This window comes from Salmo trutta, chromosome 16 (genome assembly GCF_901001165.1).
Source record: "Salmo trutta chromosome 16, fSalTru1.1, whole genome shotgun sequence".
Classification (NCBI taxonomy): Eukaryota; Metazoa; Chordata; class Actinopteri; order Salmoniformes; family Salmonidae; genus Salmo; species Salmo trutta.
Window position 1 is genome coordinate 23,662,178 of NC_042972.1, and position 25,767 is coordinate 23,687,944.

The 25,767-nt window shown below is 42.4% G+C and overlaps 1 protein-coding gene across 1 annotated transcript in view; it reads left to right on the plus strand.

Annotated features, from left to right (window-relative positions):
* The first annotated feature begins 13,387 nt into the window (after nt 1–13,387).
* LOC115150337 (isotocin receptor-like) overlaps nt 13,388–25,767 on the plus strand; it is a 30,170-nt gene continuing 17,790 nt past the window's right edge. Inside the window, exons 1-2 of the mRNA XM_029693526.1 lie at nt 13,388–13,485; nt 13,753–15,015. Coding sequence (XP_029549386.1) covers nt 14,082–15,015 — 934 coding nt within the window. The 5' untranslated portion in view covers nt 13,388–13,485; nt 13,753–14,081. The remainder of the gene's footprint in view (nt 13,486–13,752; nt 15,016–25,767) is intronic.

Below are 25,767 nucleotides of genomic sequence, written 5' to 3' on the forward strand. Positions count from 1 at the left end.
TATATAACCCTTTTAGTTCCAGATAGAACCATTTTGGGTTCCATGTAGAACCCGTTCTACAGATGGTTCAACACGGAACCAAAAAGGGCTCTACCTGGAACCAAAAATGATTATCTTATGGGGACAGTCAAAGAACTCTTTTGGAACCCTTTGTTTTAAGAGTATAGATTGAAACTCCTCTGAGACACTTGACACATATGGCCCCTATTTGGGTGGCATACAGTGGAGTGGTCTCAGAATGAGACCGCCATGCAGTCTGGCTGCCTTCCTGTCCATTCTCCAGACAGACACAATCAACCCCTTGCTTGACCCGGCCAGCTAAGGTATAATTAGGACCTGATTTCAGGTCAGGTTACAGCATCGGCTAGACAAAGAACACAGATAGGGGAGAGGGTTTAAGCTTCCCTTAAGGTACATTGGCAACCAAACAAATACATTTCCAGATACATTTTTGGTTATAGCATTAGCTAGACAATGAACACTGACAGAGCGTTTTTAATAGATTCCTTAGGATACAGTACATTGGCAACCTAACAAATAAATTCCAGGTGTCCTCCATCTTTTCGTTAGACAGAATAATAGTGTTGTGTTATGTTACAGTGTCTTCCATTGTATCTTGAGGAACAAGGCTGGGCATTCTGTGCTAGGGACAGTATAAGACATCCTCAGCATGCTCTGAGAGATACACCATGAATAGGGCACATCCTCCAATTGTTTATTCCACATTGGTCTGATTCAACATTTTGTACTGCCATGTGATAAAAAAAAACAAGAAAACATTAGTAACATTCAAAGAACGCTGTACAATTTTTATTTAAAAACATGTACGTTCCGTTGTCAGCATCTTGTTAAGTGTGATACCTGATCTTAATGAGTGCTTGTTTCCTTTGAAATAGGATATGTTTGAAAAGACTAATATGAACAGCTTTGTCACGCCCTGGCCATAGAGAGGGTTTTATTCTCTATTTTGGTTAGGCCAGGGTGTGACTAGGGTGCGCATTCTATGTCCTTTTTTCTATGTTTTGTATTTCTTTGTTTTGGCCTGGTATGGCTCTCAATCAGGGACAGCTGTACATCGTTGTCGCTGATTGGGAGCCATACATAGGCAGCCTGTTTTCCTTTGAGGTTTTGTGGGTAGTTGTTTTCTGTCTTGTGTTTTTCACCTGACAGAACTGTTGGCTTTCGTTTTTGTTTCTTTGTTTAAGTGTTTCGTCATTTATAATAAACTATGACCACTTACCACTCTGCATCTTGGTCCCTCTTTCAGACGATTGATACAGAACTAACCACCACAACTGGATCAAGCAGCGTGCTCGGGAGGAGATGGACACCTGGTCTCATCAGGAGTGGATTGGGAGGAGAGACTGGACTTGGGGCCAGGTGATCGACAGATACCGGAGCCTACCCGGGAAGAGGCAGCCCCAAAAATATTTTTTGGGGGGGCACACGGGTAGTTTGGCTGGACCAGGGGTGAGGCCTGAGTCAACTACCCGTGCTTTTTGCGGTAAGCAGGTGCCTGCCTCTCGCACTCTCTCTCCAGTGTGCCTGCCCAGCCCAGTACGTCCTGTTCCTGCTCCTCGCACTAGCCTTGAAGTGCGCATTCCCAGTCTAGAGCCTCCGGTGACAGTTCCCCGTCCTGAGCATCCGGCGACAGTTCCCTGTCCAGAGCTTCTGGCGACAGTTCCCTGTCCAGAGCTTCCGGCGACAGTTCCCTGTCCAGAGCTTCCGGCGACAGTTCCCCGTCCAGAACTTCCGGCGACAGTTCCCTGTCCAGAGCTTCCGGCGACAGTTCCCTGTCCAGAGCTTCCGGCGACAGTTCCCCGTCCAGAACTTCCGGCGACAGTTCCCCGTCCAGAGCTTCCGGCGACGTTTTACAGTCCGGAGCCTGCAGAGACAGCCTACAGTCCGGAGACGGCCTACAGTCCGGAGCCTGCAGAGACGGCCTAGAGTCCGGAACCTACAGAGACGGCCTAGAGTCCGGAACCTACAGAGACGGCCTAGAGTCCGGAAGCCTACAGAGACGGCCTAGAGTCCGGAAGCCTACAGAGACGGCCTAGAGTCCGGAGCCTACAGAGACGGCCTACAGTCCGGAGCCTACAGAGACGGCCTACAGCCCTGAGCCTCCAGCGACGCTCCTCAGCCCGGAGCCTCCAGTGCTCCCCCACAGCCTGGTCTATCCTGTGCCTCCTCCATGGACCAGACCTCCAGTAGGTCTCCCCAGCCTGTTGAGTCCTGTGCCTGCTCCCAGAGCCAGGCCTCCTGCATGTCTCCCCAGTCTGAGTCCTGTGCCTGCTTCCAGAGCCATGCGTCCTGCATGTCTCCCCAGCCTGGTGAATCCTGTGCCTGCGCCCAGAGCCAGTCCGGCGCCGCCCGCCAGTCCAGCGCCGCCAGAGCCGCCCACCTGTCCGGGGTTGGCGGCGAGGGTCCCCACTCCAGAGGCGCCACCTAAGTGGGCCAAGCCGAAGGTGGAGCAGGGTCCAAGTCCCGCACCAGAGCCGCCGCCGTAAGGAAGGCCCACCCGGACCCTACCCTTTAGAGTCAGGTTTTGCGGCCGGAGTCCGCACCTTTGGGGGGGGTACTGTCACGCCCTGGCCATAGAGAGGGTTTTATTCTCTATTCTATTTGGCTTTCATTTTTGTTTCTTTTTAAGTGTTTCGTCATTTATAATAAATTATGACCACTTACCACGCTGCATCTTGGTCCCCTCTTTCAGACGATCGTTACAAGCTTTGAGTTAAAGAAACATGGCATGCTAGCTTCATCCTGGTGGCACAGTGAACTAATTCCATGGTTAGAGAGGTGAAGAGCATAGGTTTGAACCTCACTGATGCCTTACCACAACAAAAAAAGGAATGTGATTGCATGATTAATGCCAAAGCAAATAAATGTGTCCTATCTATGTTTGGAGTTCAAAACAGTTAACCCAAATTAAGCAACCAGTGTTATTAAAAGTCTTATTAAAACATGTTCTCAAAACATTATTTAATTACTTTCAAATAACCTATAATTTATGTTCTCAGAACGTTCATAAAGCCTCCCAGGACATTTTTCAGGGAACTATAGAAAAACGTTTTCTGAACCTCCTTGCAACTTAAAAATGAACATTCCCAGAACAGGCAAAATGTTCACTTCCATTCTCAGAACGTTTAAAATTGTTTTAAATGCCAGGAAATGTATGGCTTCTTTCCCAGAACCAATGGGAATCCAAAAACATACAGTTGAAGTTGGAAATTTACATACACCTTAGCCAAAAACATTTAAAATCAGTTTTTCACAATTGCTGACATTTAATCCAAGTAAAACTTCCCTGTCTTAGGTCAGTTAGGTTCATGACTTTATTTTAAGAATCTGTAATGTCAGAATAATAGAGAATTATTTATTTCAGCTTTTATTTCTTTCATCACATTCCCAGTGGGTCAGAAGTTTACATACACTTAATTAGTATTGGTAGCATTGCCTTTAAATTAATTAACTTGAGTCAAACATTTCGGGTAGCCTTCCACAAGCTTCCCACAATAAGTTGGGTGAATTTTGGCCCATTCCTCCTGACAGAGCTGGTGTAACTGAGTTAGGTTTGTAGGCCTCCTTGCTCGCACACACTTTTTCAGTTTTGTCCACAAATTTTCTATAGGATTGAGGTCAGGGCTTTGTGATGGCCACTCCAATACCTTGACTTTGTTGTCCTTAAGCCATTTTGCCACAACTTTGGAAGTATGCTTGGGGTCATTGTTCATTTGGAAGAACCATTTGCGGCCAAGCTTTAACTTCCTGACTGATGTCTTGAGATGTTGCTTCAATATATTCATATAATTTTCCTGCCTCATGATGCCATCTATTTTGTGAAGTGCACCAGTCCCTCCTGCAGCAAATCACCCCCACAACATGATGCTGCCACCCCCGTGCTTCACGGTTGGGATGGTGTTCTTCGGCTTGCAAGCCTCCCCCCTTTTTCCTTCAAACATAACGCTGGTCATTATGGCCAAACAGTTCTATTTTTTGTTAAATCAGATCAGAGGATGTTTCTCCAAAAAGTACGATATTTGTCCCCATGTGCAGTTGCAAACCGTAGTCTTGCTTTTTTATGGCGGTTTTGGAACAGTGACTTCTTCCTTGCTAAGCGACCTTTCAGGTTATGTCGATAAGGACTCATTTTACTGTGGATATAGATACTTTTGTACCTGTTACCGCCAGCATCTTCACAAGGTCCTTTGCTGTTGTTCTGGGATTTATTTGCACTTTCCGCACTAAAGTACATTCATCTCTAGGAGACAGAACGCGTCTCCTTCCTGAGCGGTATGACGGCTGTGTGGTCCCATGGTGTTTATACTTGCATACTATTGTTTGTACAGATGAATGTGGTACCTTCAGGCATTTGGAAATTGCTCCCAAGGATGAATCAGACTTGTGGAGGTCTACAATCTTTTCAGAGGTCTTGGCTGATTTCTTTTGATTTTCCCATGATGTCAAGCAAAGAGGCACTGAGTTTGAAGGTAGGCCTTGAAATACATCCACAGGTACACCTCCAATTGACTTGAATGATGTCAATTAGCCTATCAGAAGTTTCTAAAGCCATGACATAATTTTCTGGGTTTTTCCAAGCTGTTTGAAGGCACAGTCAACTTAGTGTAAGCAAACTTCTGACCCACTGGAATTGTGATACAGTGAAGTATTCTGTCTGTAAGTGAAATATTCTGTCTGTAAACAGTTGTTGGAAAAGGACTTGTGTCATGCACAAAGTAGATGTCCTGAACGACTTGCCAAAACTATAGTTTGTTAACAAGAAATTTGTGGAGTGGTTTTAAAACGAGTTTTAATGACTCCAACCTAAGTGTATGTAAATTTCGACTTCAACTCTACATTCTCACAATGTTGATGTAACCAAATGTGCTAGCTGGGACTAGAGAAAATAAAACTGTGGAGTCTAGAGATTAATTTTAGCCTGGAAAGGTCAATTGAGGGTCTGATTCAGACTTTTTTTTACATGTTTTGAGTCAAGCACTTCTCAGTAGTTGGTAATTAGATTTAGGCTACCTTATGCAGGTGTGTAATGAGATTTGTGGGTGTGGCTCCCTTGCAGGCACTGAATACATGTAATTCCACCACAGAAAACACACCCATGTGGTGGCCTACCAATTTTATCAGGGAGTTTTTGTTCAATTCGTTTTTCTGTTCATTTATCTTAAGCATCCCATTAAATACTGTGTACCTTTAATTAGAATTTGATTGACACAAGACTCAAATATAGATTATGAAGAATGTGTTCAGAAAATGGAAAGATAGCCATGAAAACATATGCATATTTGTCTCCATTTCAGAACCCATGGGTAGATTAAAAAACACTCTGATTTTACACGTTATTTATGTTCATGGTAAAATAGTGTTGGACAGCCTTTACACACAAACAAAAAAAAGGTGGTTTGATTCTTTACAAAAGTGACCTCATTCAGTTAATCAATTGTAATGTTGGAAGTAGTGTACAATATAATCATAATACGGAAAACATGATATATTAGTATGACATAATAAATATACCCAAATTTCCCTCACTGGTCATGGAACTGTGTGATGACAATGGCCACGTCTTGTGCCATGCTTCAAGTTCAAACGAATGGTTTGCGCTGTGTAATGATTTAGTAAGCCTACATGTCCCAATTTATTTTTACTACAATTTGTATTTGGCCTTCATTAAATATTATCCACTATTACTTGACCTTCCTGTAAAAACAAACAAGGAAGTGACAGTGTTTACAGAGGAACCAAATAAAGGTAGGCTAAATCAAACGATATAATGGAATAATACCAATGTAGGGTACACTACCAACTGAAGGGAACTAACACTAAATTGGCATACGTGGCTAATACTTTTGGTCGGAACTGATAGTGGCTAATGATATTTAACATATAGCCTACAAATGAAAAGAAACAGGAAAAGTCAGGACATATGTTTTTAACATTTTGGAGAGCATAAAGTTTAAATTAGGCATTACACATTTCGCTTGCGTCTCCAAATATAATCCCTGCAAGTTATAAGGCCACACAATTAAAATGATGCATAACAGCACAGCATTTCATACTTCACTGTGGAAAATTGGCATAAATACCTGTCATGTTGGTATGCTTTTAAGTTTCCTGCCATATGACTGGTTTTACATTGGTCTCCTGTGATAATAAGGTCAAATATATCTAAAACAATTGTAATTTAGCCCTTATCAAAACGAATTACTAATTTACCTAGCTCTTATCAATAGCTCTTCTCAATTTATAAATTACAGTGCATGGATACTACTGTATTTCTATTAGAAAAAATAAAGTAGGCCAGATGTTTTTCCACTTGGAACTGACAGGTTCCCTCAACCTTATTCATGGTTTCCTTGCCCGTGAAGGTGGTAGAATTATTGAGGAATTAAGTCAAGGTCAGAATAGGCGCATCTGTAGGCACACCTCTGCCACGCCTTAATTTCTGAGATTTCTACTACAAATGCATAGCTGGCTGGCACATGCGTTTCCCCATGCTTAAGTTCAAGGTCAGAATGTGAGCAGACAGAAAAGTGTGTGAAAAAGGAATTAACCACATCCAGTAAACTGCCAAAATAATGGAAACATTTGAGGAAATGAAGGACACAAAGTATATTGAAAGCAGATGCTTCAACACAGGTGTGGTTCCTGAGTTAGTTAGCCCATACAAACACATTGAATATTGATTTATTTTAATTATTTATTTAACCATTATTTAATGAACTAGGCAAGTCAGCTAAGAACAAATTCTTATTTACAATGACAGCCTACCAAAAGACAAAAGACCTCCTGCGGGGGATTAAAAATAAAAATATAGAACAAAACACACATCACAACAACAGAGACACCTCAACAATACATTAAGTTAGACCTAAGACAACAACATAGCATGGCATCAACACATGACAACACAGCATGGTAGCAATACAACATGGCAGAAACACAGCATGGTAGCAGCACAAAACATGGTACAAACATTATTGGGCACAGAACAGCACAAAGGCAAGAAGGTTGAGACAACAATACATCACATGAAGCAGCCACAACAGTCAGTAAGAGTGCCCATGATTGAGCCTTTGAATGAAGAGATGGAGATAAAACTGTCCAGTTTCAGTGTTTTTTGCAACTCGTCCCAGTCGCTAGCTGCAGCGAACTGTAAAGAGGACCGACCCAGGGATGTGTGTGCTTTGGGGACCTTTAACAGACATGACCAATTTACAGAGGATTATAGAATGCAGTGATTTGTCCTATAAGGAGCATTGGTGGCAAATCTGATAGCCAAATGGTAAAGAACATCTAGCCGCTCGAGAGCACCCTTAACTGCCGATCTATAAATTACATCTCCGTAATCTAGCATAGGTAAGATGGTCATCTGAATCAGGGTTAGTTTGGCAGCTGAGGTGAAAGAGGAGTGATTACGACAGAGGAAACCAAGTCCAGATTTAACTTTAGGCCTGCAGCTTTGATTTGTGCTGAGAGAAGAACAGCGTACCGTCTAGCCATACTCCCAAGTACTTGTATGAGGTGACTACCTCAAACTCTAAACACTCAGAGGTAGTAATAACGGTGGGGAGAGGGGCATTCTTCTTACCAAACCACAGGACCTTTGTTTTGGAGGTGTTCAGAACAAGGTTAAGGGTAGAGAAAGCGTGTTGGACACTAAGAAAGGTTTGTTGTAGAGTGTTTAACACAAAATCAGGGGAGGGGCCAGCTGAGTATAAGACTATACCATCTGCATATAAATGGATGAGAGAGCTTCCCATTGCCTGAGCTATGTTGTTGATATAAATTGAGAAGAGCATGGGACCTAGGATCGAGCCTTGGGGTACTCCCTTGGTGACAGGCGGTGGCTGAGACTGCAGATGTTCTGACTTTATACACTGCACTCTTTGAGAGAGGTAGTTAGAAAACCAGGCCAAAGACCACTCAGAGACACCAATACTACTTAGCTGGCCCACAAGAATGGAATGGTCTACCGAAACAAAAGCTTTGGCCAAGTGAATAAAAATAGCAGCACAACATTGCTTAGAATCAAGGGCAATGGTGACATCAATTAGGACCTTTAAGGTTGCAGTGACACATCCATAACCTGAGCGGAAACAAGATTGCATGATAGAGAGAGTACTATAGACATCAAGAAAGCCAGTCAGTTGATTATTGACTAGTTTTTCCAACACTTTTAATAAACAGGGAAAATTAGAAATTGGCCTATAACAGTTAGGATCAGCTTGATCTCCCCATTTTGTCACACCCTGATTTGGTTCACCTGTCTTTGTGATTGTCTCCACCCCCTCCAGGTGTCGCTTATTATCCCCGGTGTATATATCCCTGTGTTTCCTGTGCCAGTTCGTCTTGTTTGCCAAGTCAACCAGCGTTTTTCCTTGCTCCTATTTTTCCCAGTCTCTGTTTGTTTCTAGTCCTCCTGGTTTCAACCCGTGCCTGTCCTGACTCCGAACCACCTGCCTGACCACTCTGCCTGTTCTGACTACCAGCCTGCCTTGTACAACTTGTACTGTGTTTGGACTCGGATCTGGTTTCTGACCCCTGCCTGGCCTAACCTCAAGACTGCCTATCGTCTGGTACTGTTTGGACTCTGACCTGGTTTATGAACTCTCGACTGTCCCCGACCTGCCTTTGCCTGCTCCCTTTGATATAATACATTTTGGAGCTCTACCATCTGCCTCCTGTGTCTGCATTTGGGTCTTGCCTTGTGCCCTTATGCCTTTAAATAAAGGACGAACCGTGGCTGCCTTCCAAGCAATGAGAACCTCCCCAGAGAGGAGAGACAGGTTAAAAGGGTCAGAGACAGGCTTGGTGATGATAGGGGCTGCAACCTTAAAGAAGAAAGGATCTAAACCATCTGACCCAGATGTTTTTTTAGGTCAAGTTTAAGGAGCTCCTTTAGCACCTCAGACTCACTGACTGCCTGTAGGGAGAAACTTTGTAGCGGGGCAGAGTAAAAAGAGGGAGGAGCATCAGGGTTAGTCGCCTTAGAAGGAGTTGGAGATGAGGACATTTTGGATGGACAATAAGGCATGGCTGAGTCAAACATGAATCCTGACTTAATGAAGTGGTGATTAAAGAGCTCAGTCATGTACTCCTTGGCAGTAACAACCACATCATCAACATTAAGGGACATGGGCAGCTGTGAGGAGGAGGGTTTATTCTCCAGGTCTTTAACCATTTTCCAGAAATTCTTGGGGTTAGACCCACAGAGAGAGAACTGCTCCTTAAAGTAGTTAACTTTGGCCTTCCGGATAGCCTGAATGCACAAATTTCTCATTTGCCTGAACGAGAGCCAGTCAGCCTGAGTATGCATGTGCCGAGCCTTTCATCAAATGGAATTCTTGAGGTGGAGTAACTCTGCAAGATCACGGTCAAACCAGGGGCTGAACCTGTTTTTAATTTTAATTTTCTTTAATATAAATATAAAAAAATAAGGTCCAAGCGTCTTTGACAGAGTGGATCAAGCTGATTCTATACCAATTTACAGAGGCCAGGTCATGAAGGAAGGCTTGCTCATTAAAGTTTTTTAGCAAGCGTCTATGAAAAATCAGGACAGGCTGTTTCACTGAGCAGCCATCACGAACACAGTCTGTAAAACAGTGATCACTAAGGTCAATACAGAAAACACCAGACTGATAACTATCAGGGTTATTTGTGAGGATAACATCAAGGTGAGTAGACTTTTCTGGGTGTTTGGAGTCATATCTTGTGGGATTGGTAATAATCTGAGAATGATTTAAGGAGTCCCATTGCTTTAGGAGTTGGTAAGGTGGTTTAAGCATGTCCCAGGTTAGGTCACCTCACAGGACTTAGTGTAAGGGGCCAGGAGAGAGCTATGGGCAGGTAGGGTACAAGCCGGTCCTGATCGTGGACTATAACACCCAGCAACAGTCAACAAAGAGTAATTTGAAAGTTTAATGCTTAAAACCATCAAATCAAATTGTATGGAGACAGACTTGGTGGAGACAACTGAACACTGAAGGTGTTCCTTGGTAAATATTACCACTCCACCACCTTTGGAAGATCTGTCTTACCGAAAAACGTTAGAACCAGAAACACTCTTTCTTAACCATGTCTCAGTAATGTCCAATACTTCTGGATTGGAGCTGTAAACCCACACCTTTAATTGACACATTTTAGGTAATAAGCTTCTAGTGTTAACGTGCAGAAAACACAGGCTTTTACGAGAGCAGAAGTCAGTGAAACAGATATCAGTGCACAAGTCAGATTTGGGGCTAGCAACAGTAGATGGGCCTCTGTGTACATGCACATTTCCAGATATCATCAGCAGTAATACGCTCAGGGCACGGCATAGGACAGGGAGAGCTCTGCAGTGTTGATATTTTATGACATTTGAATGTGCATCAGATGGCAACAAGATATTGTACAGCAAATTCATCAGGTTACAAGAATAGAAAGCCTTCGAGAGGTGGTTAGAATAGGATGGGAGGCCAAGAGTCTGTGTAACCAATAGAGAGTCAAAGTCCCAAGTGTGGGAACAAACATAGTATGTCCCACGGTTGGGTAAACAAGCAAATTCATAGTCAACAAAGCACGCAGGAGTCATGAGACAAATAGCATAAAGCACAAGAAAAAATATAATGACATTGTAAGTTCAAAGAGTCACTCGCCCCAAAAAGATGACTTGAGAGAGTAGCTCTCTATAAGTCCAGTAGGCTATAAAAGTATGAGATAAAATAAATAAATTGTAGGCCTATACTAGTTCATTAAAGAGTTTCTGAGAAAGCTCACATAATAAGCTTCACAAATTAATTAGCCTACCTAAAATTCCAATCAGTCCAAAGTCTGCAGTGGGTGTGTGTAAGTGTGTGTGTGCTGGAGGCGAGCGAAAGCTCGGGAGAGTGGGGATGTGGCGGGGGTACCTGTACCAGACAGGGGGAGACAGGCCAGGGCAGACGGATGGACAGATCGCCGGGTGGAATCCAAGCAGCAGTGCAGCAGGCAACGGGAGTAGGTGTCACACTCACTTGGGAGAAGCTTTTTTCGGGAGGCAGATTCCTTGTAGAAAATCCTAGCTAGCTAACATAGCTAGCAAGTCTATGTCCACCATTTTGTTTTTACAGATTCACTACATGGAATAACAGATAGTCCCTAAAAAAAATCAAAAGGAAGTTTGGGTTCTACTATGTTATACCGAAATATTTTAAGAAGGTCATACCAAGGATCATTTAGCTATTTCATTTTGAATTTAAGACCTCTTGAAAAATCAAACAAATATATAATATATTTGCTGAATTTTTGGGGGGGACTTTCTGCTATTAGCCCATACAAATGCATTGAATAACAGATTAACATGGAACAACAGATAATCCCCCCCAAAATAGTGTCCTATATCTTAAAGACATAAGAAAGATCAGGAAACATTTGTTATTTTTTGTTACATGTATTTAACCCCTTATTTTGGCACTAAGCAGTCTCCTTATATACTTCCATTAATTTTTCCAGCTGGTACCTGGGGACCTTCAGACCGATATGTTCATGAGAGTCTCGCCTTTGCACAGAGGGGTCATATTAGTGTATAGCCAAAAATGTTTGGATGCTACAGACGATTTTGTGACAAGACTGATTTTCGGGATGTCTCATGGTCAGACAAACATCACTCTAGCTCTGTCACCTTTCAACGCAGATGCGGAAGTTCAACATAGGCGGATTCGGTGGATTGAAAAGATATCTCCAGCTCAGTGCCGATTTTAGCATGTAAATCATGGTGGTGCAAAAATGTTAAATGTGGGATGCATGCCAGCAAAGCCACTACACAACACAACACTAAACAATACATGAATTGCACTATACCACTGCTACACCTGGCTATCAGCAGAGCCTTGTCTGGCAGCGAAACAGTTCATTCAGCCTCATTTATTGCCTTTTAAAAAAACATAGCTGATATGGATGACTTGCTTAACAATGTGATTTCTAATGACAATTAAGATGTACAAACTATGGCATAAGGGGACTACGAGCAGATAAGAGGCAATCCGTAATTTCGATGAAGACATTAATGAGCGAGCTAGGACGGATGTAGTCATTATAACTATTTGTTCAGCACTTTTGAAATGTACAGCGTCAGAATTTAGAACATGGGCCAGTCTTACAGTGTTTTCCCTGTACACCAAGTCAGAGCCGCAGGATAAATAAAGGGGGCATATAACCAGACAATGAAAGCTCTTACAATATTCGATGATTACATTTCTCAAAAACAGGTTATAGGCTACATGTGCACCACCAAGTCAGAACAGTAGGCGAAATTAAGAGGTGAAAATAGACCAAATTATTTGGGTGAGGCACATGGGCTACTAACAGCTTATTTCAAAACATACACTTAGTATTATGTTCTTAGCTAGAGTATACATATCTCCCTGGCATTTTACATAATTTATGCAGCAGCATACAAGACATTTTTGGAATCACCACTCATTGTTGAATTTGCAATTTCAACTTGTTGTGTAATGTTTATGTCTAATGTCCAATGTGCAACGCTACATTTTATCTATAATTTCTCATCATTATTTCTCTTTATATGACAAGGATTAAAAAGCATTTGCCAGTAGATTGTTGATTTGATTCATGATGATGACTGCAAGTTTGATGTTGACATGATCAGTCCAATCAAAGCTACTGTAGATATAACGTGATTTGACATCATTTTATCTATGGCCAATGACCTTGAGCCTTTTTGGATGGGCACTTCTAATGTAACTCTATGGCAGCACCCAAAGGGCTTGAATTTTCTAAGTCTATCCTTAGACTTGGCGGTGACGTAATGTCCCCATGAGTGTCAGAACACTGAGCCAATCACAGTGCAACGCTCCGTATTTTCTACTGGCTTTCCCCACCACCACAGAAAGCACTGAGCTAGGCTGAAACACCTGCATATTGGAGCTGCCTTACTCAAGAAAACAAAAAAGAGACCATGTTTATTAATATATATATATATATATATATATATTTTACATTGTTTGCAAACTGATATGTGACACGTATTAATGCCAAGATAACATGCAAAACAGGAAAGCCCAAAACATTTTTATTTTATATTATTCTAAAAATGTAGGGCTCCACTTGTACCTTTCATGCGTAAAATATTGATAACGCATTTCGTTTTTTTTTCTTACTGTCAAAACAAACAATAAATACCCTGTGTTAATTATAGGTTGGAAAATTATATACTGTTGCTTGCATAGCCATCTAGTGACGGCTGTGAGTATCTTAGCCGGTCCTCCGTTGGGACAGAAGTGGTACCAATAAGGATGCCGGACACATTGCGCGTGGGCAGAGGGTGGGTCCCAGCTTACACAACTTGGTATGCTGTGCTTGAAGCACTGCATTAGACCTCATACATGCTACAAAGACATCAAGGGATGTGGATAGCAAAAGCCCCTCTAGAAAAAATCTGTGCGCACTAGTTGCTGTGCATCACGTTGGAAAGGTTGTCTTTATAATATGGTATGTAAATTAATATTAATTATCTTAATGTTATCATTTTGATCATGATTAGTAAGTATGATTAGAATTATTATTAGTAAGATTATGGTGATTATTATAATTAGTATATTATTAGTAGCCTATTAATATGGTTGACATTGATTGATTGCTGAATTGATTAGACTAGTAATAGCACATATCATACATTTATTTATTCATTTATCCATGTTTGATCTTTTTGCCACTGACTTGTAAAATGTAGGCTTCTTTTTATTTGTATTTACCTAGAACGTATCTCCCAGAGTCTACTCCTAATTGGGACACCTTACTATTGGATTTGACTTTTCCTTTGGTAAGCCTACCTTCCAAGAGACAAACATGTAAACAGAAAAAAACATCTTAATAAACTTTGCAATAACGGGAAATGATAAAGAAATGAACAAGGAGCAGATGAGGAGCCAATCAGTCACTTCACCGATGTCTGGTACTGGGTAAGAAGCAGTGTTTTGGGGCTCCAGGTGAAGCACACTATGCAAACAGAGCGACGGAGCATCGTATAGTTACAACATTTTCGTTTCACAAAAGTACCTAGAACTACGTAGAACGTTTACGCATGAATGATGGAGGACCTTCTGCGAGACCAAGACTTGTGGGCGATTATAAATGATTCATGGACCAACTCGAGTCGCGGTGGAAACGAGATCAGTACTGGGAACCAGACCATCGTGAACCCCTTGAAGCGGAACGAGGAGGTGGCCAAAGTGGAGGTGACCGTTCTTGTCCTAGTTCTGCTGCTCGCAATGGTCGGTAACATTTGCGTCCTTTTGGCTATCCATACGAGCAAGCATAGCCACTCTCGGATGTATTACTTCATGAAACACCTCAGTATTGCGGACCTGGTGGTGGCAATCTTTCAGGTCCTCCCGCAGCTTATATGGGACATTACATTCCGCTTCTACGGGCCGGACTTACTGTGCAGGCTGGTGAAGTACCTACAGGTTGTCGGGATGTTCGGGTCCACCTACATGCTTGTTCTAATGTCCATAGACAGATGCTTGGCGATATGTCAGCCGCTTCGCTCTCTGCACAAGAGGAAGGACCGTTTTTATGTGATTGCCTCTTGGATGCTTAGTCTGATTTTCAGTACCCCTCAAGTGTATATATTTTCGTTGAGGGAGGTGGGCAACGGAGTTTATGACTGTTGGGGAGACTTCGTGCAACCCTGGGGCGCCAAGGCGTACATTACATGGATTAGTCTTACAATCTACATAATTCCAGTGGCTATCCTAAGTGTTTGCTATGGCCTGATAAGTTTTAAAATATGGCAAAACTTTAAAATGAAAACCAGACGGGATCAGTGTATGTCTCTGACGCCGCGGGCGTACAAAGGCGCAGCGCTCTCTCGAGTGAGCAGCGTGAGGCTCATATCAAAAGCGAAGATCCGAACTGTCAAAATGACTTTTGTCATAGTCCTAGCTTATATTGTTTGCTGGACTCCTTTTTTCTTCGTACAAATGTGGTCGGCATGGGATCCTGCTGCACCCAGAGAAGGTAATTGTAAAGAGCTTTATGCATGAATTACACACTGCTTTATGCATGGATGGGTTAATCAGGAGCACTTATAAACATAGCAATACTGCATAATGTAGATCAATTGTTGGCTCCATTAGTCAGGGTTGTAGTGCTGCAGGAGCGCAGGAGAGCGGCGCTCCCACACCTTTTTCACAGAGCTGGTAAAACTATTTCTGGAAAATGTATTCTGATTAATTACCACAAGAATGTCATGAAAAACAATAGAACGACAAACTAAATGGCGTCTAGATGTAGGTAAATTGTGGTTTCTTCCCTGTCTTCTCTCTGGCAGTGGCAATAATTATGAATAACTATTGGATATATATATGCACTGCAGAGGCCCGTCAGAACGTGAATTAAAAAAAATCCAAATTCACCGTGTGTCTGCCTTGATTTTCAAAAAACTCCACGAACTCCCTCTTGCGCAGTGGAACCCAGAACATTATGTGACCACTTGGTTACGTGACACCGTTCTTCAGAGGATACCCAAACCAGAAAGGCTACCGCAAAGGCCAAGGAGCCTTACCCTCTTTGGAAGTTGCTGTAGCCCTGCTTGGCACATTTAGCCTATTGGCTATTGGTTGAGACCCAGGCCCATCCGGGTTAAACGTGTTAAATGTGTCCAAAACAACACTAATATTTCTTACATCTCCATGATATAAGACAGACACTTCAAAACCTTATTCCTTATGATTTCTGTTTTTACTATCTTTTTTGCCATTTACTGCATAAATGTTTCCATGGGCTATAGCAGTAAAGGCCAAGTAAAGGTTTTTGTTGTACCTAAAGGGGTCCTAAATTTAAAAATCAAACAGCTAAATCATCCATGGGATGACCATCTTAAATCATTTATTATTATAAACATTTTTACAAAATTAAGATTATCACTTCTCATAATGGTCTCATTAACACCTCCAAAACAAAGGTCATGTGGTTTGGTAAGAAGAATGCCCCTCCTCCCACAGGTGTGATTACTACCTCTGAGGGTTTAGAGCTTTAGGTAGTTACCTCATACGAGTACTTGGGAGTATGGCTAGACTGTGAATATATATCGTTTTTTAACACCATCTGCTATAATTTGCTCACAAAACAGTAATTCAAGAAGATCAAAATGCATAGGCTATTCCCATGATGCAGTTTCACCAGTAAAACGTGAAGAATTCACAATTGACAGTGATGATTGCCTATGTTACAATTAGGTATGCCTAAATTGGTCTTTGAGGGTATTAAACATTGAAAAATGTCTTGAGACAATAATGTGTGGGCTTAGCCAGATGTTGCAACTGTAGAATGCATATGATGCATATTCTATATAATGATAGGCTATTCAAAAACGATATATCTGTCGGTACAAACTTTGAATGAGGAAATGATAACGTTTTACACTTTATTTTGCGCTTCCACAGCTAAGAAAATAGCACCACACCACTGTCCATCAGCCTGGTCTCATAGAGTAACATAGTATATGTGTCACGTCCTGACCATAGAAAGTTGTTATTTTCTATGGTAGAGTAGGTCAGGGCGTGACAGGTTTTCTTTCTAGTTTAGATTTTCTATGTTTTTATGTTCTAGTTTTGTATTTCTATGTTGGGTTTTGTTTGGGATGATCTCCAATTAGAGGCAGCTGGTCATCGTTGTCTCTAATTGGAGATCATACTTAAGTAGGTGTTTTTCCCACCTGGGTTTGTGGGAGATTGATTTTGAGTAAGTGTATGTTAACTCTTCGTCACGGTTTGTTGTTTTGTTTATTTGTATGTATTGCATAGTTTCACAGTTCAATAAAATAATAATTGGAGATCATCCCAAACAAAACCCAACATAGAAATATAAAACTAGAACATAGAAAATCTAAACTAGAAAACCCCCCCTATCACGCCCTGACCTACTCTACCATAGAAAATAACAGCTTTCTATGGTCAGGATGTGACAATATGTAAATCTGGACATTCAAATTAGTGTGATATGTTACATTTAGTATGGTTACATAAGACAGAAGTTTTACAGTAGACTTAAACAAATCTACTTTGAAACAAAAGTATACACCTCACACACATGGTTATGGGAATAAAAAAGAAGACCCATGTACCATGTCAAATATACAGTTGAAATGTATTCTATTTTGAGTTTGCATCCCAATATTACACTTCATATACAACACAGAAAACTGAAATATAAACAAACCCGTTTGACATAGAAACACTGGATTTTCAGCGTTACATTTTTTTATGTTTATTAAATATTAAATTATGAAATATATTAATAACATGAGGCCACTAGAGGGAAATTTGGTCATTTGTCTGCAGGAACTATGGCAAAAACAAAAGTATGGTGATTGGGCGGGTGAATAAGGCAAACATCTAGCAACCCAAAGGTTGCGTATTTGATTCAAGTATCTGGGGAAGGGTACCAAAAAATGTCTGCATCATTGAAGATCCCCAAGAACACAGTGGCCTCCGTCATTCTAAAATGGAAGAAGTTTGGAACCACCAAAACTCTTCCTAGAGCTGGCCACCCTGCCAAACCGAGCAACTCGGGGAGAAGGGCCTTTGTCAAGGAGGTGACCAGGAACCCGATGGTCACACTGACAGAGCTCTAGAGTTCCTCTGTGGCAATGGGAGAACCTTTCAGAAGGACAGCCATCTCTACATCACTGTACCAATCAGGCCTTTTTGGTAGAGTGGCCAGACGGAAGCCACTCCTCAGTAAAAGGCACATGACAGCCCACTTGGAGTTTGCCAAAAGTCATCTAAAGGACTCTCAGACCATGAGAAACAAGATACTCTGGTCTGATGAAACCAGGGTTGAACTCTTTGGCTTGAATGCCAAGTGTCACGTCTGGAGGAAACCTGGCACCATCCCTTTGGTGAAGCATGGTGTTGGCATGCTGTGTGGATGTTTTTCAGTGACAGGGACTGGGAGACTAGTCACGATTGAGGGAAAGATGAACGGAGCAAAGTACAGAGCGATCCTTGATGAAAACCTGCTCCATAGCACTCAGGATCTCAGACTGGGGCGAAGGTTCACCTTCCAACAGGACAACAACCATAAGCACACCTCCAAGACAACGCAGGAGTGGATTCAGGACAAGTATCTGAATGTCCTTGAATGGCCCATCCAGAGCCCGGACTTGAACCCAATCGAACCTTTAAGTTTGCAGTGACTCATCCATAACCTGAGCGGAAACCAGATTGCATACCAGAGAGAATACTATAGACATCAAAAAAGCCAGTCAGTTGATTATTGACAAGTTTTTCCAACACTTTTTATAAACAGGGCAAAACAGACATAGGCCTATAACAGTTAGGATCAGCTTGATCTCCCCCTTTAAAAAAATGACAAACCGTGGCTGCCATCCAAGCAATGGGAAACTCCCCAGAGAGAAGAGGCAGGTTAAAAATGTCAGAGATAGGCTTGGTGATTACAGTGGCAGCAACCTTAAAGAAGAAAGGGTATAAACCATCTGACCAGATGTTTTTGGGGGGTCAAGTTTAAGGAGCTCCTTTAGCACCCACGACTCAGTGACCGCCTGAAGGGAGACACTTTGTAGAGGGGCAGGGGAAAAGGGAGGAGCATCAGGGCTAGTCGCATTAGAAGGGGTGGGAGATAATTTTGGACAGGCAAGGAGGCATGTCTGAGTCAAATGGGAATCCTGAATTAACCTCTTATGACTAGGGGGCAGTATTTTCACGGCTGGATAAAAAACGTACCCGATTTAATCTGATTATTAGTCCTGCCCAGAAACTAGAATATGCATACAATTATTAGCTTTGGATAGAAAACACTCCAAAGTTTCTAAAACTGTTTGAATGGTGTCTGTGAGTATAACAGAACTCCTATGGCAGGCAAAAACCTGAGAAGGTTCTGTTCAGGAAGTACCCTGTCTGAACATTTCTTGCCCTTGTTGATTCTCTCTATCTATTACAAAGGATCTCTGCTCTTACGTGACACTTCCCACGTCTCCAATGGGCTCTCAGAGCCCGGGAAAAACAGGAATGACGTAATTCAAAGCCCTGGCTGAAGCACACGAGAGCAAAAGCTAAGTGGGCAATCAGTGGAGAAATGCTTAGGCTCGCGACCTGCCCCGCCCCCGTCTTTCGGTTTTTCCCTCAGTTTACAGACATGCAGATTCCCGGTCGGAATATTATCGCTTTTCTACGAGATAAATTGCATAAAAATTGGTTTTAAACAGCGGTTGACATGCTTCGAAGTACGGTAATGGAATATTTAGAAATTTTTTATCACGTTCTGCGCCATGCGCATGGCCGTGATTTACCATTGGGATAGTGTCTAGAACGCACGAACAAAACGTCGTTGATGGAACATAACGATGGATTATTTGGGACCAAACCAACATTTGTTATTGAAGTAGAAGTCCTGGGAGTGCATTCTGACGAAGAACAGGAAAGGTAAGACCATTTTTCTAATAGGAAATGTGATTTTGGTGAAGGCTAAACTGGTTGGGTGTCTAAATAGCTAGCCCTGTGATGCCGGGCTATGTACTTAGAATATTGCAAAATGTGCTTCATCCGAAAAGCTATTTTAAAATCGGACATATCGAGTGCATAGAGGAGTTCTGTATCTATAATTCTTAAAATAATTGTTATGCTTTTTGTGAACGTTTATCGTGAGTAATTTAGTAAATTCACCGGAAGTGTTCGGTGGGAATGCTAGTTCTGAACGTCACATGCTAATGTAAAAAGCTGTTTTTTGATATAAATATGAACTTGATTGAACAGACATGCATGTATTGTATAACATAATGTCCTAGGTGTGTCATCTGATGAAGATAATCAAAGGTTAGTGCTGCATTCAGCTGTGGTTTTGTTTTTTGTGACATTATATGCTAGCTTGAAAAATGGGTGTCTGATTATTTCTGGCTGGGTACTCTGCTGACAATCTAATGTTTTGCTTTCGCTGTAAAGCCTTTTTGAAATCGGACAGTGTGGTTAGATTAACGAGAGTCTTGTCTTTAACCTGTCTGGGCTAGGGGGCAGTATTGAGAATTTTGGAAAAAATATGTTCCCATTTTTAACTGCCTCCTACACCAACTCAGAAGCTAGAATATGCATATTATTGTTCAGGTTTGGATAGAAAACACTCTGAAAACACTCTAGGGTATGTGGGACGAAATCGTCCCACCTACGTAACAGCCACTGAAATCCAGTGGCGCGATTTTTGAATCGTTAGAAATACTATTACTTCAATTTCTCAAACATATGACTATTTTACAGCTATTTAAAGACAAGAATCTCGTTAATCTAACCCCACTGTCCGATTTCAAAAAGGCTTTACAACGAAAGCAAAACATTAGATTATGTCAGCAGAGTGCCCAGCCAGAAAAAATCAGACACCCATTTTTCAAGCTAGCATATCATGTCACATAAACCCAAACCACAGCTAAATGCAGCACTAACCTTTCATGATCTTCATCAGATGACACACCTAGGACATTGTGTTATACAATACATGCATGTCTGTTCAATCAAGTTCATATTTATATCAAAAACCAGCTTTTTACATTAGCATGTGACGTTCAGAAAAAGCATAACCCCCGCAAACTTCCGGGGAATTTACTAACAGTTTGCTAAATTACTCACGATAAACGTTCACAAAAAGCATAACAATTATTTTAAGAATTATAGATACATTACTCCTCTATGCACTCGATATGTCCGATTTTAAAATAGCTTTTCGGATGAAGCACATTTTGCAATAATCTAAGTACATAGCCCGGCATTACAGGGCTAGCTATTTAGATACCCACCCAGGTCAGCCTCCACCAAAATCACATTTCCTATAAGAAAAATGTTCTTACCTTGCTTGTTCTTCATCAGAATACACTGCCAGGACTTCTACTTCAATAACAAATGTTGGTTTGGTCCCAAATAATCCATCGTTATATCCAAACAGCGACGTTTTGTTCGTGAGTTCTAGACACTATCAGAATGCTTCTTCACGGTCCCGCGCATGGCGCATTGGCGTGTCAAAAATGTCTAAATATTCCATTACCGTACTTCGAAGCATGTCAACCGCTGTTTAAAACCAATTTTTATGCCATTTATCTCGTAGATAAGTGATAATATTCCGACCGGGAGTATGCATTGAGCCTAAACAGCCGAATAAAATTTCTCCACAGGAGCGACTCGTGCACGCGCCTCATTCAAAGGTCCTCTGAGTCGACACTTACAAAAGGTGCTAATGTGTTTCAGCCTGAGGCTCCCTCGTAAACCTTCAGTTATTTCCCGGGCTCTGAGAGCCTATTGGAGCCCTGGGAATTGTCACGTTACAGCTAAGATCCTTACTTTTCAATAAAAAGATGCAAGACGCACGACTCCTTGTCAGACAGGGTACTTCCTGCTTGAAACCTTGTCAGGTTTTTGCCTGCCATAGGAGTTCTGTTATACTCACAGACACCATTCAAACAGTTTTAGAAAATTCAGAGTGTTTTCTATCCAAACCTGAACAATAATATGCATATTCTAGCTTCTGAGTTGGTGTAGGAGGCAGTTAAAAATGGGAACATATTTTTTCCAAAATTCTCAATGCTGCCCCCTATCCCGTAGAGGTTAACCGTTTCCCGAAAATCTTGGGGTTAGACCCACAGAGAGAGAACTGCTCCTTAAACTAACTTTGGCCTTCCGGATAGCCTGAGTGCACGCATTTCTCATTTGCCTGAACGAGAGCCAGTCAGCTGAGTATGCGTGTGCCGAGCCTTTCGCCAAATGCAATTCTTGAGGTGTAGTAACTCTGCAAGATCACGGTCAAACCAGGGGCTGAACCTGTTTTTAATTCTCATATTCTTTATGGGGGCATGTTTGTTGACAATATCACAGAAAATATTAAAAAAGAAGGTCCAAGCATCTTCGACAGTGGATCAAGCTGATTCTATACCAATTTACAGAGGCCAGGTCATGTTTGAAGGCTTACTCATTAAAGTTTTTTAGCAAGCGTCTATGACAAACCAGGACAGGTCGTTTCACTGAGCAGCATTACAAACACAGGCTGTTAAACAGTGATCAGTAAGGTTGTAACGCTGTCGTATAGAGGTGACCAAAGCGCAGCATGTTGCGTGCTCATTATGATATTTATTAACTCAAAAAACACTGAAGACAAAGTAACAAACGGAAACGATCAACTTACAGTTCTGTCAGATACAGAGACTAAACAGAATGCAACTGCCCACAAACACAGGTGGAAAAAAACCCTACTTAAACATGATCTCCAATTAGAGGCAACGAGGACCAGCTGCCTGCAATTGGAGATCAACCCAAAAAACCTCAACATAGAAATAGAAACCTAGAATTAAACAGAAATAGAAAACCAACCAAAAACACCCCCTGACCTACTCTACTATAGAAAATTACATCTTACAAGGGTCAGGACGTGACAGTACCCCCCCCCCCCCCCCCCCCCCCCCCCACAAAGGTGCAGACTCCGAATGCAACTAACAAAACCAACAAAAGAAACCACAAAACAAAAAGGGAGGGTGACAATTGTCTCAAATGCAGTCCACATAACCTCCAGCAGAAGCGGCTCCGGTTCGGGGCGTAACCCCCGCTCCACCCGCTGATCCTTCTGCTTTAGTACCACCGGACCGTGGATCGTTGTCGGAGGAACCGGACCGTAGATCATCGCTGGAGGTTCCAGGCTGCAGGCCGTCTTAGGAGGCTCCAGACTGGGGAGCGTCGCTGGAGGCTCCGGACTGGGGAGCGTCGCTGGAGGTCTGATGCGTGGGACTGGCATAGGTAGCACCAGACTGGTAACACGCACCTCAGGTCGAGTGCGGGGAGGAGGCACAGGACGTACTGGGCTGTGGAAGCACACTGGAGGGAGAGTGCGAGGAGCAGGCACAAGACGTACTGGGCTTTGGAGGCGCACCGGAGGCCTGATGTGTGGGACCGGTACAGGTGGCACCGGGCTGATAACACGCACCTTAGGGCGAGTGAGGAGAGGCACAGAATGTACTGGGCTGTGGAAGCGTACTGGAGGGAGAGTGCGAGGAGCAGGCACAGGACGTACCGGGCTGTTGAGACTTACTGAAGACCTGGTGTGTATAGCCGGTATCACTTGTTCCGGAACTTCCACACACTTCTCAGGATGAGTACGGGGAACTGACTCAGGTGGCACCAAACTGACGACACGTTCCTTTGGGAAAAACACGTGCGTCCTCCACCAACTCAATAACTCTCCCATTTCTCCCTTCTCCAAATGTTCTTCTCCCAGATTGTCTCTGGTTTACTCCTCGGCTCCGCCGACTGCTCCATATGCCCCCCGCAAAAAAATGATTTGGGTTTCTGTAGCCTCTCGTGCCTCCCTTGCAGGCTTCTATATTTGTCTATTACTTGGCCCCAAGTCCAGTTTACCCTCTCTAGTCTCTCCTCCAGAGACCAGGTATCCATCTCCTCCCGAGCACACTGCTTGATCCAGTTGTGGTGGTCAGTTCTGTAACGGCTGTCGTATAGAGGGGACGAAAGTGCAGCGTGTTGAGTGCTCATTATGATATTTATTAACTCAAAAACACTAAAGCCAAAACAACAAACTGAAACGATCAACTTACAGTTCTGTCAGGTACAGAGACTAAACAGAATGCAACTGCCCACAAACACAGGTGGGAAAAAACCCTACTTAAATATGATCTCCAATTAGAGGCAACGAGGACCAGCTGCCTCCAATTGGAGATCAACCAAAAAACAACAACATAGAAATAGAAACATAGAATTTAACATAGAAATAGAAAACATAGAAAACCACCCAAAAACACCCCCTGTCACGCCCTGACCTACTCTACTATAGAAAATTACATCTTACAAGGGTCAGGACGTGACAAAGGTCATTACAGAAAACATCAGACTGATACCTATCAGGATTATTTGTGAGGATAACATTGATGAAAGTAGCCTTTTCTGGGTGTTTGGAGTCATGTCTTGTGGGGTTGATAATAATCTGAGAAAGATTTAGTGAGTCCCATTGCTTTAGGACTTGGTCAGGTGGTTTAAGCATGTCCCCATTTAGGTAATCTAGCAGGACAAATTCAGACAGTGTAAGAGGCCAGGAGAGTACTAACTGGACTGTTCTCTAAGTGTGATATGACCAGGAATTGAATCATCGGATTCAGAGTGCTAGATGTTACATACTCTGACGCCTTGTAGTTTTGTTTTTTTCACTCACAAATTAGTCTTGATTGAACCCTCTGTAGGACCTTTGGTAGATTACCTTAGGGCCAGCCTTTGGTATTTTAGTTTTCCTAGTGATCACTACAACCTAGTGCCACTGATACAGCTTATGAAAAATGTTCAGCCATGTTAGTAAAAATGTGATCGATTCAAGTAAATGATGTGATACCGGACCTATTAGTGAACGTTCTGGTTGGTAATGTCATAACTTGGGTCAGGTTATATACATTGGCAACATAAATACGTTTCTTTCTCATTGGACAGTTGGTGTTAAAAAAATCTATATTCATAGCTCCCTGTCTATTGCTCCTCCAAACTCCTAGGGAGGGAGGGTGAACAATCAGTTTGTCATACCTCATGTCACGTCCTGACCAGTATAGAGGATATTTTGTTATTGTAGTTTGGTCAGGAGGTGGCAGAGGGTAGCTTATTTATGTATTACGGGGTTTTTTAGTCACTGGTCTATGTTTGTATTTCCTGGTGTATGTTCTAGGGTAGTTTTTCTATGTGTAGGTTGGGTGCTGGACTCTCAATTGAAGGCAGGTGTTTCTAGTTGCCTTTGATTGGGAGTCCTATAAATAGGTGTGTGTTTTTGTTTGTCACTTGTGGGTAGTTGTTTGAGAGCACTGCTTTTGTTGAGCCTGCTCCTGTCGTTAGTTTGTTTATTGTTTTTCCGTGGTGTTCGCATTTTTTATAAAAAATATGTTGAGCACGCAACCCGCTGCGCCTTGGTCCCATTCTCTCTTCCACGACAGCTGTGACACCTCAAGTATGCTATGTCACCTTGTTCTCTTGCAGCCTTCATGGCTGGTATTAGTTCCTTTCTTCTTTGACAGACTGTATAGAGAAATCCTTATTGATGAAGATGTAGGACCCTATAAGGCATTTGGAGTCTTATCCTTGAACATGAGGAATCTCACTAAAATTGGCCTGGGTCTGGTTCCATTGGCACCTCCATTGGCAACACTAGTGCCCCCTGGTTTTCCCAGACCGATGAGCACGTTCCAGATCAATCTGTTGATCCAATTGTAGCTCTTCAGATAACAGCTTTCAAACTATGATATTTATGTGTCTGTAACTTTCTCACTCATCATTATTCACAAAGATTGTCAAATAATATTGGTCTTTTAAATTGTTTCTGTTCTGACCCTTCACGTGATATGCTATAGGCCGAGTGTCAAGGCTCAGGAGTAGACCCAAGTGCAGACAGTTTTGAAATAAAAGTTCATTACAAAAACAGGGGGGTAGGCAAACGACAGGTCACGGGCAGGCAGAGGTCAGTAGTCCAGAGCAGAGTCCAAATGGTACAGAATGGCAAGCAGGCTCAGGGTCAGGGCATTTAGAGGTCGGTAATCCAGGGTGCTATGGCAAGGTACAGAACGACAGGCAGGCTCAGGGCAGGCAGAATGGTCAAAACCGGAAAAGCTAGAAAACAGGAACTGGAGCCAGACAGGAGCACAGGAAAAACCTCTGGTAGGCTTGACAAAACAAAGCGAACTGGCAACAGACAAACAGAGAACACATGTATAAGTACACTGGGGATAATGGGGAAGATGGG